Source organism: Rhinatrema bivittatum, chromosome 2 (assembly GCF_901001135.1).
Source record: "Rhinatrema bivittatum chromosome 2, aRhiBiv1.1, whole genome shotgun sequence".
In the NCBI taxonomy this organism is placed as follows: Eukaryota; Metazoa; Chordata; class Amphibia; order Gymnophiona; family Rhinatrematidae; genus Rhinatrema; species Rhinatrema bivittatum.
This window is the reverse complement of record NC_042616.1, coordinates 208,223,386-208,242,175: the sequence shown is the minus strand read 5'-3', so window position 1 is coordinate 208,242,175 and position 18,790 is coordinate 208,223,386. Positions and strand designations below refer to the sequence as shown.

The window sequence follows — 18,790 nt, the reverse complement described above, 5'->3', positions numbered from 1 at the left end:
GACACATTTTGTATGACTAACACTGGATCATTTATTCTGTAGCCTCACCATTTGTTCTAATCTTTGTAGAACAGCATACTCTAGCAAATGAAGTCTTTGCATACTGATACAGATTTATGGAAAGCTACGGTAAAAGTTCCTAAATAACGGATTTAGTTTATATGCATGATTGATGGAAAACACAAGCAAGGCTTACCCTTAATTTGGCCATGACTTAGCATAATAGTGATGTTTACAGTAAGATTTCCTTGTAAGTGGGGAAACAGCGCTACTCATTGGAAAATTAGTTTCTGCTATAAGGAATAATTTACTGCAGTGTTTTCTAAGGTGCCTTCAGACCTGATCAGGTGTGCCATGGAAAAGTCACCACTGCCTGCTGCTCGGATCCAGACAAGCACCTTTGCTTGGTTCTCAGCACATCTCAGCAACAAGAGCTGGCAGTGGTGACTTTTAAAGATGTAGAAGCTGCTTTATGAAAATGTATGTAATCATTTATGCCTCTTCCTAGCTATAGCATGAGTCCTGGAGTGTGGTAAGTAATAGGCAGCATTCAGGGCATGGAGAGCCCAGCTCTGCTTTGTTGCCACATGCAGTGCACAGAACATCTCCCCATCTTTCCCCCTTTGAGTTATTCCAGCCTCTGTCATAGTCTCTGGCTGAGTGAGACTGGGAAAGAATGCACCAAGTTCTGGATGTGACTCATTCTGAGTATTGGGAGAAGAAGCAGTGGAGGAGCTCTGGCAGCCACATGCAGCAGCCAAGCTAACTAATAGAGACCTCATTGTATCGACGTCTTCTTTCTACTGCACTTGTATAGAGAGGGAGCTGGTCTATTGTTTAGGGTTCAGGGATGTCTCTAACCCCTCACTCTGTGTTTTAAAATTTGGAAGAGACGTGAGGCTTTCACTGCTTCCCTAGCTCTTTTTTTTTATTATATGAATTCTCTCCATATCTGCATTGCTTATCCCATGGAGACTGATATGCCACACAGCATTTTTGTTAAAGGTGGTGTGCCTTCAGCTTCAAAAAGGTTGGGAAACGATGTACTGTACATAAGACATGTTCCATGTAGAGAACATCCTTCTAAGGTTCCATTCACAAGGTAATAGAGAAACCTTACCTTTTCCTCTGTGGTCTGTCCTGATCCCTCCCCAACAAATGAATTTCTGGGCTGCATTTCCAAAATGGTTTTGAAAAGGTTATCAGAAGTCACAGTCAAGAATTCTATCTCTGCATTGGGATGGAGTCCATATAACACTGGGCTTTCAGGCGGCAGCATATCATCAATGTACTTGTGGTAGCCAACATAATCCAAATTAGGTGGTGCTATAAATCCTGGGGTCAGTATGAGTTCTCCTTCAAGCTGTCACAACAAAGAAAATGCATTACTCTAAGCTTTAGTTGGTTTCTACAGTGTACTCAGCTATTATATATTTATTTTCATATTTGTAGACCACCTCTTCTCAGAAAGCTACAGATCAGTGAACAACTAATGCATACAGCATTGTTAAAATAATTTAAATCATAATAATTAAAATAAACTGAAAAAAACCAATATAAAGAAGTCAGATCATTTAACTGGATTAGGTTAGGACCAAAACAGGTCCAGAAAAACCTCATTAAAAGCTGATGATAAATTTCAGTATAGTAATAAAGCAGAGAAAAGTAAAAACTACATCCTCCTGGCTAATTTAAGTTGGAAATTCAAACCAGGACATACCTGATCCAGGAAGAGCATCATTAAAAGAATATAACTGTTGCGTCCGGTCTCAGACAGCTTCGCCCGACATGCCTCACCTCTATTTCAGCCTTCTCCACCAGCCTCGGGAGAACGGCGTCCGTAGTGTCTCTTTGCCGCACCCTCCGGCTTCCCCGGAGCGGCTCTGGCACGGCGTCCCGCCATGTCGACCTGGGGCCTCCTAGGGTGCACGCGCACGCCTCACGTCTTGTAGCAGTAATGGCGTGAACCTCGGGGGCGTCCCCACCCTCAAGAAAAGTCACTGTTTCTGTATTCAAAAGATTGCTCATTTGCTGACTCGCCAAGTTAGCAACAGATTGGATTCGCTCCAATCTGAAGCTGCTCTGCCACTTTTACTCTGCTGGAAGCCACCTTCATCCTCCGGGGTTCTACTAACCTGGGTATCTGTTCCTCCGGGGCCCTTTGCTTATTTCCAGATACAGGGCTCCTCGAGAGCCTGTGTGTCTATCCTGGTGCCTGCTACCAATTCTTCAACCTGCTGGAACACTACCTATCAGCTACAGAGACTGAATACAACTTCTCCCAGTCTGTCCATCTACAGCTCCTCACTGCTCATCTGCATCGGGCCCTACACCACCATTGTGGAACCGGTCTCTGCCGAGGATTACAGACTGTTAATACCTATTCCTCTCTCTACTGCTCATTAGGAACTCTATCTACTCGGCTACCAGGGAGTGTGTTATAACATCTGCCTGTCTGTCTCTCCTACAGTGCCTTACTGGACATCTGCATTGGGGCCTTACACCACCATTGTGGGACGGGTCTCCTACGCCAAGGATCACAGACTGTTGCCATCTAATCTACTCTCTACTGCCACCTCTGGTGGACCATACTAGCTGTATAATAAAAGATATATTCTTTGTCTTTGTGCATCTGAGTCTAGCCCGGTGCTTCAGTTCCCTATGGGGCTCCTCCCTGTAGGAGATACCATCACTGTTGCCCCTGAGAATCCACCAAACATCTCAATATCATAACAATAACATCTGAACATAGTAACATAACAGAGGAGCTAGTTTAAAATGAAAATTCAAACTAAGATGTCCCAAAAATACCAAATCCATACTAGGATATCTGTAAGAACACAGCAAAGAGCCATGTCTTACAAAGCTTCCTAAAAGTGGCTAAAGCAGTAGTTTTATCCCCTCAGGGATAGAGTTCATATCCAAGAAAAGGACCTATTTGTCTCCAAGTTTGATTCTATATGGAACTTTAAGGAGTGATTGTTGAAGGCATGCAGTTTGTCCTGGCACGTGTTGCTGTTTACGGCAGCTAAGATACTGTGGTACTGAAGCCCATTGCACCTATCCCAGTTTCATTTGAATTGCCAACAAACAGTTTAGAAGAACCAAGGAAGTTTTCTGAAATTAATGGTATTTGTGATTTTATGTTGCATGTTAAAAATGCATTAATGTATTGCCCACATATGTGCAGTATAGAATATTAATAAATGAAAACACTGTGTACTGGTAATACAATGACCAATTCATTACCATGTTTCTTTAATGGATGCAGATAGTATCTGTGCTCTACTGTTTTTAACACCAACTATCTGTAAATCCACAAGTGGAAGCCTCTTGGTATTTACTAATTCCTGTTTCATTTGGTGTTTTGGTTCATTTTATTGTTGCTTTCTTCCATTTCTTATATTCCTTTTAGTTTTTGAGTAACTTTTTTTTTTAATTGAATTTTAACCATATAATAGGATATACAATATTCTCAGAATTACAGAAACATTCAAAAGGATATTCTATCCATTAAGAAAATTAAACATTCTGTAGATATTGATCATAGATTATAGGTAACAGTGGGAGACCAAAATGTAAATGAAGCAGTTATATACAGGAAAAAAAAAGGAGCAATATCCAAATACATTAATAGACAGTGTAGTTAACCCCACCTTCTTGACTATGCCAACCCTCAGTGAAGGATACTTAGGAATGAGAATCTAAATAAGATCGTAATTGATCAGGATCATTGAAAACATATTTAGAATCTTGATATATAATTAGACAACTACAGGGAAATCGTAATACAAATTTTGCCTCTCTAGCAATAACCTCCCCTCTCATTGCAATGAACTTTTACCTTCTGATTTGAGTATTTCTGGCTATGTCTGGAAATATTCAGATCTGATGACCATAGAAATTTTGATTTTGGAACCGGAAAAACATTCTCAAAACAGAGTCTCTCTCAATCACAAAGGTAAACTGGACCAACAGAGTAGCTCTTGTTTCAATAGACATCTCATGTGATTTCTCCAAGATCTCTGATAGATCCACAATTGGATCCGGCAATTTTTCTTGCGGTGAGATAATTTCTTCAAAGGGATGAGGCAGATAATACATTTTAGATATTGCAGGGTAACGCCTATCTGGAAATTTCAAAATATTCAAAAGATAACTCTTAAGTCATTAGCAGAAATCATTTTTGTCTTCGGGAAATTTAAAATTCTCAAATTTGTCCTTCTCATCTGATTCTCCAAAGTTTCCATTTTATCCATTTGAAATCTTTCTGATTTTATAAGATTATTTTGAACTATTTCCATGCCTTGTATTTTTCCCTCCATTACTTTCAAAGATGTTTCAACATTTTCAACTCTACTGTCCAATTTCTAAGTCTTGTTTATACCTTCTTGCACCATAGTTGTTAACATATTAATAGATTTGTCCATTGTTGCTAACATATTCCATATTTCTTCTAATGTTAATTTCTGAGGCCTTATCAATGAGGGTTGCATATAACTCTTATTTTATAATCCTCCGTTCCTACCTCCACCGGGTTTTCTCCATAAACGTCTCGATGCAGTGCCTCTTCACTTTGGCCCCTGGAACCCAGAACATCTGGGTTCACCGAAGAGCTCAATGTTTCCTCTGCTCTTCTCTGGTCACCAAAGTTCATCAAGGCCGATATTTTTCCAAATGATTCAGGTAAGGGTTCCATCTCCAGAACTCCGGACGGTGGTTCGGGAGTCGTCGGCGTGCTGGGGCTGAAGGAAGTTTCGTGGGCTAAGGGGCTCGGCGACTGCTTCTCACCAGCTGCCCCTCCCCCCAGCTGAACTTGCAGGGTCCTCGAGAACATAGCCTCTATCCGTGGTTGTCTTGATTCAAAGATTGGTGTCTATGAAATATCCCTCACACTGGCTTTCTTCTGTATGAGGCATTTTCCAACTAAGAATTTCCAAAGAAAAGGTAAAACAGCCAGAGTAGAAATTACAATAACCCGGAGCTCCTATGGACGTGTGCTCGCTACATGGCGGCCAACTTGGTCTCTCCTTGAGTAACTCTTTTAACCATGCACCTTCAGTGCACAGGTGTAGATTGGGAGGTTTGGGGGGGGGGGGGGGAGCAAGGGGGCAAGATAGGTATGGAAGAGGGCAAGCCAAAGTGACATTTTCACACACCATGTCCATCCCCATAACATGGCTCTGTCTTTAAATTCACTATAAAACACATACCAAGAAAAAATACCAAGAGCATCCATTTTCAGTTTTTATTTTTACTGGGAATTTCAATTTTATAACAGAAAATAATCAGTGGAAAGATGACTTTCCACTGATTTTTCTCCTGTGAGTTAGTCATTTTTCCCCTGATGTTTTAAAATTGAAATTCCCAGGAAAAATAAAATGAAAATGAAGGTCCCAAAGGATGTGACACTTTCTCATTATGTCCTGCACTTCTGTAATGCACACTTTGCCTCCACAGAAATTCCCTCAATGTTGAAGGATGAGCAGACCTAGGACATTTCCTCTTACAACCCACCATACAAAAATATATTCAGATTCTGGTATCACTTCAATATCAGCAACACAAGCTCCATGAACTTTCAGACACTTTGTGAAGCAACACAAAACCCTGTAGAAAAGGCACTCAGAAGCTATGTACCAAATCTACCATACTAAAACAAAACTAATTTCCAGGATTTGAACCGTAGCAACCCTTCCTGTGAAAAGGCAACACTGCAAGTATCACATCAGGCCCTGGAACTCTCAATATACCTCCTATTCAGGAAACCAGACAAGCTAGATTGCTATAGATCCTTCACATCAGTCATACAAGCAGAATACAGACCAACACTTACGTAATACAGAAGAAGGGAGCAGAATTATAAACAGAAACATGCAAGACAAAATCTGAAATGGAAACCAAGAGGAGCTAGACTCTGTGAGCAATGCAACACTGAGAAAGAGAAAATGAAATGTAGTAAGCAAAATAAAGAGATATACAAAAAATGCACATTCAAAACTAACATAGTCCAATCAAACACTTAAAAATGCTTTTCTTCTACCTTTATTGTTGGATTGGTCTTGGTCTCTCTTTCCACCTTTTCTCATTGACCTTCTAGCTCCTTTTTCAAGCTCTTTCTATTTCCCATTTTTTTCACTTCCCTCATGTCTTCTTTCCACCATTAATCTCAGACTTGAATATTCCCTTTAAATAATTTCCCCCCATTTCTCTTCTCTGCCTTTATCCATTCATAGCTGGATTTCACCTATCAACTAGCTTTTTATCCCCCACTCACTTCTCCCTTTCTACTGTCTCTCACTTCTTCCTCAGCGACCTATTTCCCACTGTCATCCCCTGACCAGCCTCCAGCTCCTTCCCTGTCATTCCTCCCCTCCATTGTCTCTAGCACCTTTCCTCTGTCTCTTACTTATTATCTAGGTTCCCATTTCCACTTTCAACTCCTTCCCTAGCTCCTCCATTTCCACCCTCTTACTCCTTTCACAGACCTGCCCCTTTCCTCATTCCCCCTTCCACGGTCTTCTGCTTTTCTTCACTGCATCTCCATGTATTTTACACCATCTTTCCATCCCTCCCCACCTTTCTGCACCTTGTTTCACACCTCCAGTCTATTTAACACTCCCTACTCATAATTCCCACTCAATCGTCTAGTCCCCAGTTCCATGCTCAATCTTTGTCTCCTCTTCCTCCAACCCGGAGTCTCCACTCTCCCACACAATCTCTGAATCTGTGCTCTTTTGCTATTTCATCTAATCCCCAAATCTCTATACCCTTTTCGCTCATACCTAGGTCTCCACTGTTCCCCCACCCTGAGCTTGCAGCTCTTCTCTACCGCCTCCTGGAGCCTCTCCCTTCATCTACCTCTTCCTCGTTCTAGCAAGGGAGAAGAAAACTGGAGAAGGTGCCATTGAGAAAGTGCTTCTAACTTGTTCTGCTGCTGCAGATGCCTCTTCTTCCCACAGAGTTCAAACAATCAGCTGGAGAGCACTGTGTGGGAGAAAGAAGCAGCAGAGCAGCACAGAAACAAATAATTTAGAAGCAGCCAGCCACCAGTGTACCTACCAAGCTCTCTGCAGGGAGGAGGGAGTTGGCAAGTTTACTTTTAGACATAATAAGGCCTAGAAACTTGGAAAGGGAGCCTTGAATCCTGGGGGCTCTCCTTCCTGCTCCTCCCCATTGCCTATTCCTGGACAATTTTCCCTCCTGCCCTCACCCCCTTGGCCCTTTACTGTGTTCTCCCCTTCCCTATTCCTAGACCCACTCCTTCACCATATTTGGCTGGCTACAGGGCTAGTGGTGTGAGGCAAACTGGGCCATTGCCCTGAGTTCCCAAGCCACAAGGGATTCTGCAGCATGCCTGAGGTGAACCAAAAAAAGCATGACCTGGGTAGTGTTCAGACACTATGGCCTATGAGATGCACATGTGTGTGTGTCTCATTGACCCCATGAAGATTCTCTCTCCGATTTCTTCGGTGCCAACTTGAAGATTGTTACTGGCTAATTCAAGCTCATTTTGGCTTTGCCTTGAGTGGTCCATGGAGCCCCTTGTGGCTTGAGGACTCAGAGCAGTTACTCTGTTTGCTCCCTGCCTCCTCCCAAGCCAGTGCTAGAGGTAAGGTGATAAGCTTTTTTTTTTTTTTTTGGGGGGGGGGGGGGGGAGAACACTTGCTACTCACCATCTCCATAGCAATGCTACTGTTTCAGCAGTTTAAACACTCTCCTTTTCTTTGTTATATCCGCTCTTATAAATGGTATAGATTATACAAGATTCCTCCATTTCCTGTTAGTAGTTTCTTTGGTAGGTATGCACTGGGGCCATATTCCAGTGCACTTTACAGATGCTTCTAACTGGGGGGAGGCCCAAATGTACTAGAGTGTATTAAGACTAATGCAGCATAAATACTGCATTTTCTTTAATGTACCTATGTATTAGTCTGCATTAACATTGTTAATTCAGAGTGATGTGATAAAAATTGCAGCTCAATCTTTAAAATTGTTTTGGTTTTTTTTTTTATAAAATGCATTAAACAATAGGATTTACGTTGATGAAAATGCAAAACCTTAGCTAAACCTTCCCAAGCTATAGCTACATTTTTGCATTAGCCATTGATGGTTAGCACAAGGACCAATGTGTACCGTAATCACTCCCCCTCCCATCACCACTGAAATGCAACACCGCTGACTGAAGGAGGACACCCCAGAAGGTGATGAAGGCCTCTGCAGATCGATTCCCCTAGAAGGCCAGATGCATCCCATCCCTTCCCCCAGAGTCTATTAGACAAGAGCTGACAATGTGAAGAACCTTGCTGTATGGGCAGAGCCAATTAGGCCCCTGATGAATTGAACCACTGACTGAGCTGTATAAATTGTGAACCCCCTCTATTTAGTATTTATTAAGCCTTTTGGCTTCTATTTCCTGTTTAGCCACCTGTCTTTGGAAAACTAAATCACTGAATTTTATGTGTTAATGTTGAGTCTGAGGCCCTCAGGAAATCTGAATTATTACGCTACCTATAGGTTACATTCTGCTGACCTTTTTGAGCCAACATCTGGCAGGGCCCTTTGGCTCTAGGGCTGGAATGCATGGGCAAGAAAAAAGTACACAGCGTAAATGACTTTTGAAAATTGCTACAATAGTACATTGGGGCGGATTTACGCGCGCAGGGCCGTCACGCGCCGGCGCGCCTATTTTGCATAGGCCGCCGGTGCGCGCAGAGCCCTGGGATGCGCGTAAGTCCCGGGGTTTTTTAAAAGGGGCGGGAGAGTGTGTCGGGGGCGTGGCAGAATGACGCGGCGTTTCGGGGGTGTGACGTGGCGTTTTGGGGGCGGCGACGCGGGTGTGGTTTCAGCCCGGGGGTGTTCCGGGGCGTGGCCACGGCCTCCGGATCAGCCCCCGGGACCGGAACACGGAGCGGGGCAGCCGGCCGGCGTGCGCAGATTTACGTCTGCTTTCCGCAGGCGTAAATCGTGGAATAAAGGTAAGGGGGGGGGGTTTAGATAGGGCCGGGGGGGTGGGTTAGGTAGGGGAAGGGAGGGGAAGGTGGGGGGAGGGCGAAGGAAAGTTCCCTCCGAGGCCGCTCCGAAATCGGAGCGGCCTCGGAGGGAACAGGCAGCGTACGCTGGGCTTGGCGCGCGCAGGTTGCACAAATGTGCACCCCCTTGCGCGCGCTGACCCCGGATTTTATAAGATACGCGCGGCTACGTGCATATCTTATAAAATCCAGCGTACTTTTGTTTGTGCCTGGTGCGTGAACAAAAGTACGCGATCGCACAATTTTTTAAAATCTACCCTATTATGTTTACTCATGTAACGTCTTTGAAAATTACCTCCTTAATTCTTACACACAGGCTCTCACAAACACACATACACACAGGCTCTCACTCTCAGGGTCCCCCCCCCCCCACACACAGGCCCCATGCTCTCTCTCACATACACACACATCACCCCTCAATGCCCCTGTCCCAGCAGTTTCACAATCACCCCTCATTGCCTACCCATCCCCAGCAGTCCTACAGTCATTCTCACTGCCAACACTGTTCCTACTCCCCCCCATTTCTTCTCTCACTACCCTTCCCTTTCCTTCCTCCTCCCACCTTCATATTCTTTTCCTCTCACTCCTCCTCCATTCCCTTTCCTCTCACTCACAACTAGCTCCCTACCCTTTCACTTATTCAGTTCCGCTCCCTTTTCCTCCCCTCAATTCTCAGAAATAGGGAGAGAAGGGAAGGAAGGAGAGCTGAGCGCCGAGGCAGATGGAAAAGGAACGGATGGGTAGAGGAGGCCGAGGGAGTGAGTCGTTTCCACTGTCCTACCTTCTCTTTCACAGCCTGCCTCCCGCACCTCCTGAAGCCTTTCAAGTCACAGTGGTCTTCCGTCAGGCGGCTGTGGTCCTTCAGCTCGCAGGGGTGGGACCCTCACAGACAGGTCTTCACTGAGCCGCAGCTGCGCTTATGTGTTCGCAGGGGGCAGGGGTAGGATAGTCAGTGTGCTGCTGTGGGACAGGATCGTCATCACCATGTTGCCGCAGTAACTTCTCATGTGCCCGCAGAAGGGATCTCTGTGGACACGTCATCATCGTGCTGCTGCGGCGTCGGTAATCTGTTTAGGCGGGCTCTGTTTGGGCTTTCTTCCAGCCGCGACAGGATGGGCTCTGCCAGGGCCTTGCAGGCCTCCCAGCCCCGCATGGCTCTCTGATGCGGCCCCCACCGGCTTCTCTTCTGGCCGCAGCAGCCCCTCTTCTTCCCTTTGGCCAGGAAGTTTTAAAAAAAAAATCACGTGATGAGAGCAACTGGCCCACCAGGGGAAGCACGATCCCCCGATAGGGCAATCCGCCCCTGCTGGTCAGTCACAGATGGGAGCAAAAGCATGCACGATATCCTCATCTTGGTGCTGACAAATTTTAAAAGGGAACTGGTTTACTGTACATGAGGTCAGGCAGTTCAGTTTTTAAATATACTGGCATCTAGGCAATTATTCTTGTCCTCATCAGTGAACAGACGGCATCCAGTAGGGGGGTAGGAAGTGTGGAACTATGACAGGGGAAGGAAAGGGGATTATTCCATAAGTATCTCAATATCTGGAGGAGATGGGTGGATTGACTGTTAGAGGTCTTCGTGTTGCCTTCCAAGAATGGAGGTGATTTTGTCTATTCTGACCTGCAGAGCTGCCATGTTGAGTCAGTGGAGATGAATGGAAGTGGGTGAGATGGTACTGCAAAATGCTGGATTTAATGCTCTTTTGTGCACTGGCAATTAAACCTACTGTTTTGTGAGAGATAAAGCATTAACAAATCTTAGCTTAGTACATTATTCCATGTGTGCACACATTGATATAACTATATCTATCTATAATCAGCACACACATAATGTACTTTAGCCTCATTCGAATATAACAAAATACTGCTGCTTTGAAGTAATCTTGTCACTTGAAAAATAAACATTTTTCTTTTTTAATTTCCTGCATCCCTATCCCCCTGACATGGCTTGCTATGAAAAATATACATTTTTATCTGTTTCCATTCTCAAAAGAATAAATCTTGCTGTGAGCAGCATTTAGGTATACTTTTAACATGCTACTTCAAACACTTGGCTAAACCTGCCTACAGATCTGAATCCATCAAACTTTTCACTATTGTTATAATCAAGATATTATCCTTTCCTAGCACTTCTGTTTTGTTAACTCTAAAAACAAATTATTATGGCTGAGTTACTATTGTGTGTATGTGCTTTTTGTGTTTTGTATGGCTGTGCTGTGCATATTGTGCATGCCGGTGACCTGCTCAGGGATGCCAGCTCATGGAAATATGTTTAATTCACAGCCTTTAAAATTATTACTGACATGTTTTACCAAGCCATTGGGCCAGCTGTAGAAAATTATTTGATTGATTGTATTCTTTTGAATTTCAAAATTAATAGATGGCATGTTGCAATTCTTTATAGAATCAACAAAAACTTTGCAGTACATAAGCTTTTGAGATCACATTAAACGCTTATTCAGATGTGTCTGAAGAAGGGACCTTTCGGGTTATGAAAGCTCTTGTACTACGTCATTTTTTTTTTTTTTTTTTTTTGCTGGCTCCAGTAAAATGCATCACCACCTACTAAGATATTCTCCAGAACCAATTAAAACTACCAGACTTTTGAACTACAAAATTAATATATAAGATGTTTTTTTCCACAATCAAAAGTGATAAATCTTACTCTTTCATAAAGGAGCAGGTTTAAAATGTGGGCTATAACTGTGAATCTAGTAAAATTTAGATTGCAAATCTGTCCTAGTGCTATCCATAAGGCTCTCTGGATTGAGAATTCTCAAAAAAATAAAAAAAGCTATTAAATCTAGTAAAAAACAAACAAACAAACAAACAAACAAAAAACGTATCAAAAGTTCTAAATAAAGCTTTAAATCAACTGAGACAGCTCTTCCAGATGTTTTAAATAAAACAAGAGTCACTGGAATAAGTGACTTGTTTGTAACAGAAGAACTATGAGGAGAGGCTGAAGGAACTGAATATGTACACCCTGGAAGAGATTAGGTGCAGGGGAGATATGATACAGACCTTCAGATACCTAAAAGGTTTTAATGATGCACAAACTTCAAACCTTTTCCGTTGGAAAGAAGACAATAGAAATAGCGGACACGAAATAAAACTCCATGGGGGATGACTCAGAAACATCAGGAAATATTTCTTCACAAAGTCATGGTGGATGCCTGGAATGCCCTTCCGGAGGAAGTGGTAGAGATGAAAACGGTCAAAGAATTCAAAGGGGTATGGGATAACATTGGATCTCTAAAGGCTAGAGGACGGAAATGAAGAAAGGCGTGCAGGGGGTAACGTGCTGGTGTGGTGGTTAGTACCCTTAGCAGAAGGCATGAGTATTACCACACTTAACCAATATACCTTGAGTTTCTCCCCACTTTAGACAGCAGGAGGGGAAAAAGGAATTGGATTCAGACGACAACCAAGGGCCTTGATTTCCATGGTCTGGTATACTGATATGCAGACATAAAAGCACAGGACTGATTCTATAGCCAAGTTCTGCAAGAAATGAGGAAAGCATGCACGGGGGTAACTTGCTGGTGCAAGACTCTTTATAAGGCTCTCATATAAGAAAACTATTTATACCACTATAGGAGGGTCAACTAGTAACTTGAGGTGAGGTTTTGATGGTGTTCTAGGGTTTGGGGGGCTGTTTTACATGCAGAGTCAGAGGTACAAACAGCACAGTACACATCAGTTAAGATTTGAAGTGATTTGGAGTGAGGAAAGGTACACAAAGATGAGATTTGTACATTGTACTCTCAATCTAGTTTGATGCACTCTCTTCCAGCTGCTATCATGCTAGATTGAGAGTACATTGTACAAATCTCATCTTTGTGTACCTTGCCTCACTCCAAATCACATCAAATCTTCACCGTCTACTGTGCTGTTCATACCTCTGACTGTTCATGTAAAACTGCCCCCCAAACTCTAGACCACGACCAAAATCTCACCTCGAGTTATTGTTGACCCCCCTACAATGGTATAAAAAGTTGACTGATAAGTGTGTCTCCCCAGAGTCTCTCTCTCCCTCCACCCCACCGAAACAGGATTTACAATAAATATAGTAAATCCCAATTCGGGCATATCACAGCATAACGCCAGGAGAAAAAGGTGTGGTTCTTTCCAGCATTTAAATGTGCATTATGCTATTGCACGCAACATTAAATTTATTTATTTATTTTTAGATTTTTATATACCGGTGTTCCTATATGAAATAAAGATCACATCGGTTTACATTGAAACAGAACATGAAAATTGCCAAAAGGCATTACATAGAACAAGGTTATGAAACTTGGAACAGTGTACATAAGTTCAAAATTTAACAATAACGTTGTAACATTGATGACCAAAAGATAAAGGAGAAAAAAAAAAAAAAAAAAGACTTAAACAATTAAGTTGACAGGTCTTATTGAGCATAAAAATTATAACGTATAAGTGAGAAAGTCTCAAGTGTCCTGCAGCAAGAGATTAGATACCGAAGTAGGTAGTGGTATGGAAAATGGGGGTTTGTGAAGAAGATATGTTCTTGCTGGTTGGAGGGGAAAAAATGATGATCATGGTCCTGGAAAAGCTTGGCTAAAGAGCCAGGTTTTAAGTTTTTTTTTGAATGAAGAGTGGCAGAACTCAAGCCGAATGTCTGGTGGGAGCGCATTCCATTGAATGGGGCCTGCTGTAGATATGGCACGTTTATGATGCGAGGATTTTGTTGAAGGTACATAGAGTGTGCCTTTATATGCTCCTCTGATGGGTCTAGAGGAGGAGTGAGGGCGTAGTTGGTTACATAATTGAAGAGGAGAGATATTGTGAATGGATTTATGAATTACGGTGAGTACTTTATATAGGATCCTTTGCTTTATAGGCAGCCAGTGGAGGAGCTTGAGAATGGGGGTGATGTGATCTCTTTTATTCGTATTGGTAAGGATTCTGGCTGCAGAGTTCTGTAGCATTTGGAGGGGTTTGATGGATGAATATGGAAGGCCAAAGAGAAGCGAATTGCAATAGTCGACTTTTGATAGAATAATGGCTTGTAGGACCATCCGAAAATCGTTGAAATAAAGAAGAGGCTTCAATTTTTTTAAGACTTGTAACTTATAAAAACAGTCTTTGGTGGTTGTGCTTATGAATTTTTTAAAATTGAGCTGATTGTCTAGCATGATACCTAGATCTCGAACATGTGGTGAGTGATTTAATATGGGAGTGGATGAGTTGAGTAGGTCAGCTGGGTTTAGAAGTTTGATGTTGATGTCTTGATTGATGATTAGGATCTCAGTTTTGTTGTTGTTAAGAATGAGGCAAAGGCTGGAGAGAAGATGATTGATCTGTTGCAAACAATTGTTCCAGTGAGCCAAGGTTTTTTGTAAGGATTCTGAGATTGGGATGAGTATCTGGATGTCATCCGCGTAGAGATAGTGAGTTAGGTTTAGTTTAGTAAGTAGATGACATAGAGGTAAGAGGTAAATGTTGAAGAGGGTAGGGGAAAGGGAGGAACCCTGAGGGACCCCCCGGTTGGAAGGGATCGGTTGTGATTCTTTGTTGTTAATCTTTACTTTGAATTGTCTATTTGCTAGGAAGGATTTGAACCAGCTGAAGACTGTTCCTTTAATGCCTATATCTGCCAGACATTTTAATAGAGATGAATGGTTGACAGTGTCAAAGGCTGCAGAGAGATCTAGTAGTATCAAAAGATGTGGTTGTTTTTTGTCCATATTAGATAGAATAGAATCGGTAAGAGAGATAAGGAGAGATTCAGTGCTTAACGATTTCCGAAAGCCATACTGGGAAGATACAAGAATGTTGTTTTCTTCCAAATATTCAGATAGTTGTTTATTGACTATCTTTTCCATAATTTTGGCGATCAATGGCAGATTAGCTATTGGGCGGAAGTTAGCTGGATCTGTGGTTGGAAGGTTAGGTTTTTTAAGTAGAGGTTTGAGAATGGCTAATTTAAGTTGGTCAGGAACTAGACCCTGGGAGAGAGAGCAGTTAATGATGTCTGCAATTGGTTTTGATATGGAGTTTCTTATTGCGATGAGAAGGTTAGTAGGAATTGTGTCTAAGGGATGAGATGACGGTTTCATTTTTTTAAGTATGTTTTCTATCTCAAGTGCTGAAGTGGTCTCGAAAGTTTCCAGCGTTGTATTTAGTTGAGGTGAGGTAATGTGAGGGAAAGGGGGATATGAAAAAGATGATGAGAAAGAGATAGTCAGTTTGTCAATTTTATCCTTAAAGTATTCTGCTAGTTCTGATGCTTTGTTGAGTGCTTGATCATCAGGAATGGTAGGAGGTGATGGTTTAGTGAGAGCTGAAACGTAGGAGAAAAGTGCTTTTGAATCAAATATGAAATGATGTATTTTTTTTGAGAAAAAATCTCTCTTTGTTCTCAGTATGGTGATCCTATAAGCATTGAGGGAGGTTTTATAAATAGCTAATGTTGTGGGGGATGGGTTTCTCCTCCAAGTGTGTTCTTTATTTCTTAGCTCTTGTTTAAGCAGCTTCAGTTCTGGGGTGAACCAGGGTTTCCTGTTATCTGGCGAAGGTTGTACTACTTTTGTGATGGAAGGGCAGGTAATGTCTGCGATCTTTTTGGTGATGTTGCACCATGAGGTGGTGGCTGTAGATGCGTTGGAGAGATCGAGATGTAATAATTCATTAGTGAACTGATTGATGAGAAGGTCTGTAGAACAAGGTTTCCTGAATTGAATAGTGTTTTTTGGGAACGAAAGTGGAGGATGTTGTGAAAGCTTGAAGGTCGTGTTGATGATTTGATGGTCCGACCAAGGGACAGGTGAACATGTGATTGTATTTGTGTTTGAGATGCACTGATTAATGAAAATAAGGTCTAAAGTGTGACCTGCTTTGTGGGTAGGGGCTTTTATAATTTGTGTGAAGCCCATGTAGTTGAGAGCCGAGAGTAGGGTAACACAATTTGGGGATTGTGGTGAAGCATCGACATGTAAGTTGAAATCACCCAGTAAGATGGCAGGTTTGTCTGGGTTGAAGTATTTGGCAGAGAGTTCAATGACTGGTGAAGGGTCAGAATCTAAAGATCCTGGTGGAGCGTAGATTAGGCCAATTTGTAAATGATCAGATTTAAAGAAAGAGAGCTCTAATTTTGATGTGGTATATGAATGTTGTAAAGATATTCTTAGACCTTTCTTGGCTGCGAGAAGCAAACCTCCTCCCTTTCTTTTGGTTCTAGGTATGGAGAAAAAATCATAAAGCTGAGTTGGTAGTTGATTTAACAGAGCTAAATCTGAAGGTTTAAACCACGTTTCTGTGATTGCACAGATATCTGGGTTTACTTCAGTAAGGTAGTCGTTTAAGATATGAGTTTTTTTTGAAAGTGATTGAGCATTGAATAGAGTAAGAGATAACAGAGAAAGGCCGAGGAATTGTGTGATTGGTGAAATCATTATTGGAATTAGCCTTTGATGACGGTTGTAGTGTTGTGGGAGAGGCTTAGTTTGATGTTTACGTTGATTCTTGATGATTGGTATGGAGTATTCGCCATGGCAAACATGGTGATGTATAGGGATAGGGAAACCAAGAAGCATGTTGATCTGTTTGTGTGGTATAGAGAGAATATTAGAGGCTTACTCGAGTGCTCCAAAGAAGATGAAGATTCAAGGGCCAGTAAACTGGCTTATTATTGACCCGAAGCTGGCTTTAGGATCAGGGAACACTATCTGTTGAGGTTCCAGGGTTTGTGGAGATTTTGGATTACAATTTCAATTTGTTTTCCTGTTGATGAATAAAGCTTGGGATCTATTCTCGTCTCCCTTACACGAATCAGCTGACTTGAATCTTGTTGCCAATGTAATTTATAGATTTAAAGATGATATGCTGAATTCTAATCAAGGTATGAAAGGAGAATTAAGCAGATAATGAAAAAGAGTATGATCTCAGGGGCTGCACGAAGGGGCGCACAAAGGGGCGCGACGCCGGAGAGATGTGAAATTTAAAATCCCTCTCGTCTCCCCGATTGGATGATAAGTCTGGAGGGAGGGACTTAGCTGTTGTGCTGTGATGCTGTCTGTGCGATCGCAGATCAGGCTCGCCGGGGGGAAGGGAACAAAAAGGCCTTACCCCGACGGGTCTGGGCGCCGATCGCGCAGGCCTTCCTCTTGCAGCGGCAGCAGAAGCGGTAGCGGTAGCGTCAGCAGCAGCGGCGGCCTCAGGTTGTTATTGTCAGCGGCGCCGGAGAGAGGTGAAATTTAAAATCCCTCTCGTCTCCCCGATTGGATGGTAAGTCTGGAGGGAGGGACTTAGCTGTTGTGCTGTGATGCTGTCTGTGCGATCGCAGATCAGGCTCGCCGGGGGGAAGGGAACAAAAAGGCCTTACCCCGACGGGTCTGGGCGCCGATTGCGCAGGCCTTCCTCTTGCAGCGGCAGCAGAAGCGGTAGCGGTAGCGTCAGCAGCAGCAGCGGCCTCAGGTTGTTATTGTCAGCGGCGCCGGAGAGAGGTGAAATTTAAAATCCCTCTCGTCTCCCCGATTGGATGGTAAGTCTGGAGGGAGGGACTTAGCTGTTGTGCTGTGATGCTGTCTGTGCGATCGCAGATCAGGCTCGCCGGGGGGAAGGGAACAAAAAGGCCTTACCCCGACGGGTCTGGGCGCCGATTGCGCAGGCCTTCCTCTTGCAGCGGCAGCAGAAGCGGTAGCGGTAGCGTCAGCAGCAGCAGCGGCCTCAGGTTGTTATTGTCAGCGGCGCCGGAGAGAGGTGAAATTTAAAATCCCTCTCGTCTCCCCGATTGGATGGTAAGTCTGGAGGGAGGGACTTAGCTGTTGTGCTGTGATGCTGTCTGTGCGATCGCAGATCAGGCTCGCCGGGGGGAAGGGAACAAAAAGGCCTTACCATAAACTCTACCCAAACTCTTCCCTTTCAACTAAATTTTTAAAATTTGCATACGCATCTCACAATGCATTTTGTATAGCATGCATTATTGCAAGCATTAGGGCCCTAATGTCCATAATAAGGCCCTAAAGTGATTTAATGAATGACCCTGGATGTTTGCAGAGATGTATATGAAACATAGAAACTTGAAAAAAGCTTAAAGAAGTAGCATCAAGCATACAAAAAATCCTTGCTGATCATTTTTATATGTAGTTCTAGTTTATTGGCCTCCTCTATGATTAAAGTTGTGCCAATCATTAAATTACATGTAGCGCAAACTCATTGGATACAGGAAGTGCACAATTTGCCCTGTGTGCAACTTTCAATACGCTTCATTGTAAGCAAACATTAAAATTCCATCATCCTCTCATCAATAACTGTACTAAAATGGAAGCAATATAGTTATTTCATTAATATTTCTTAGAATATTTACCATTGCTGGACTCATGAACTCTTCTAAATATGTACGGCATAGTTTTCTGTCCCAATCATCAGTGATGTGTCCACCATACATAATCTCACCAAACAGATAACGCAAGTCTTCCCAAGGAACCTGTGGATGATATGATTAAATTATTTCCCCTGAAGAAAGGAACACTAGGATGAAAAATCAGCACACCCAAATTTTACAGAATTTTGTTTTCAGAAGTCTTAAAGCTCTTAAGAGGTTTGATGATTCTAATGAAGCAGTTCTAGCTTGAAAATCAATTACATAAAGAATTAAAACATACCAAAAACATAGAAAATTTCAAAATATTGGAAAAATTGACATTTAACATAATTCCTATGGAACTTTGTTAGCCTAATCTACAGTAGTGTCTGCTGGAAATGGATAGGAACCAATAGGCATTAAA

General features: G+C 42.7%; 1 protein-coding gene across 1 annotated transcript in view; it reads right to left on the bottom strand.

Moving 5' to 3' along the window:
• DNAH11 (dynein axonemal heavy chain 11) overlaps positions 1 to 18,790 on the bottom strand; it is a 725,796-nt gene that overhangs the window by 24,045 nt on the left and 682,961 nt on the right. The window contains exons 76-77 of the mRNA XM_029589065.1: positions 18,370 to 18,489; positions 1,121 to 1,363 (exon numbers count right to left, since the gene is read on the bottom strand). Coding sequence (XP_029444925.1) covers positions 1,121 to 1,363; positions 18,370 to 18,489 — 363 coding nt within the window. The remainder of the gene's footprint in view (positions 1 to 1,120; positions 1,364 to 18,369; positions 18,490 to 18,790) is intronic.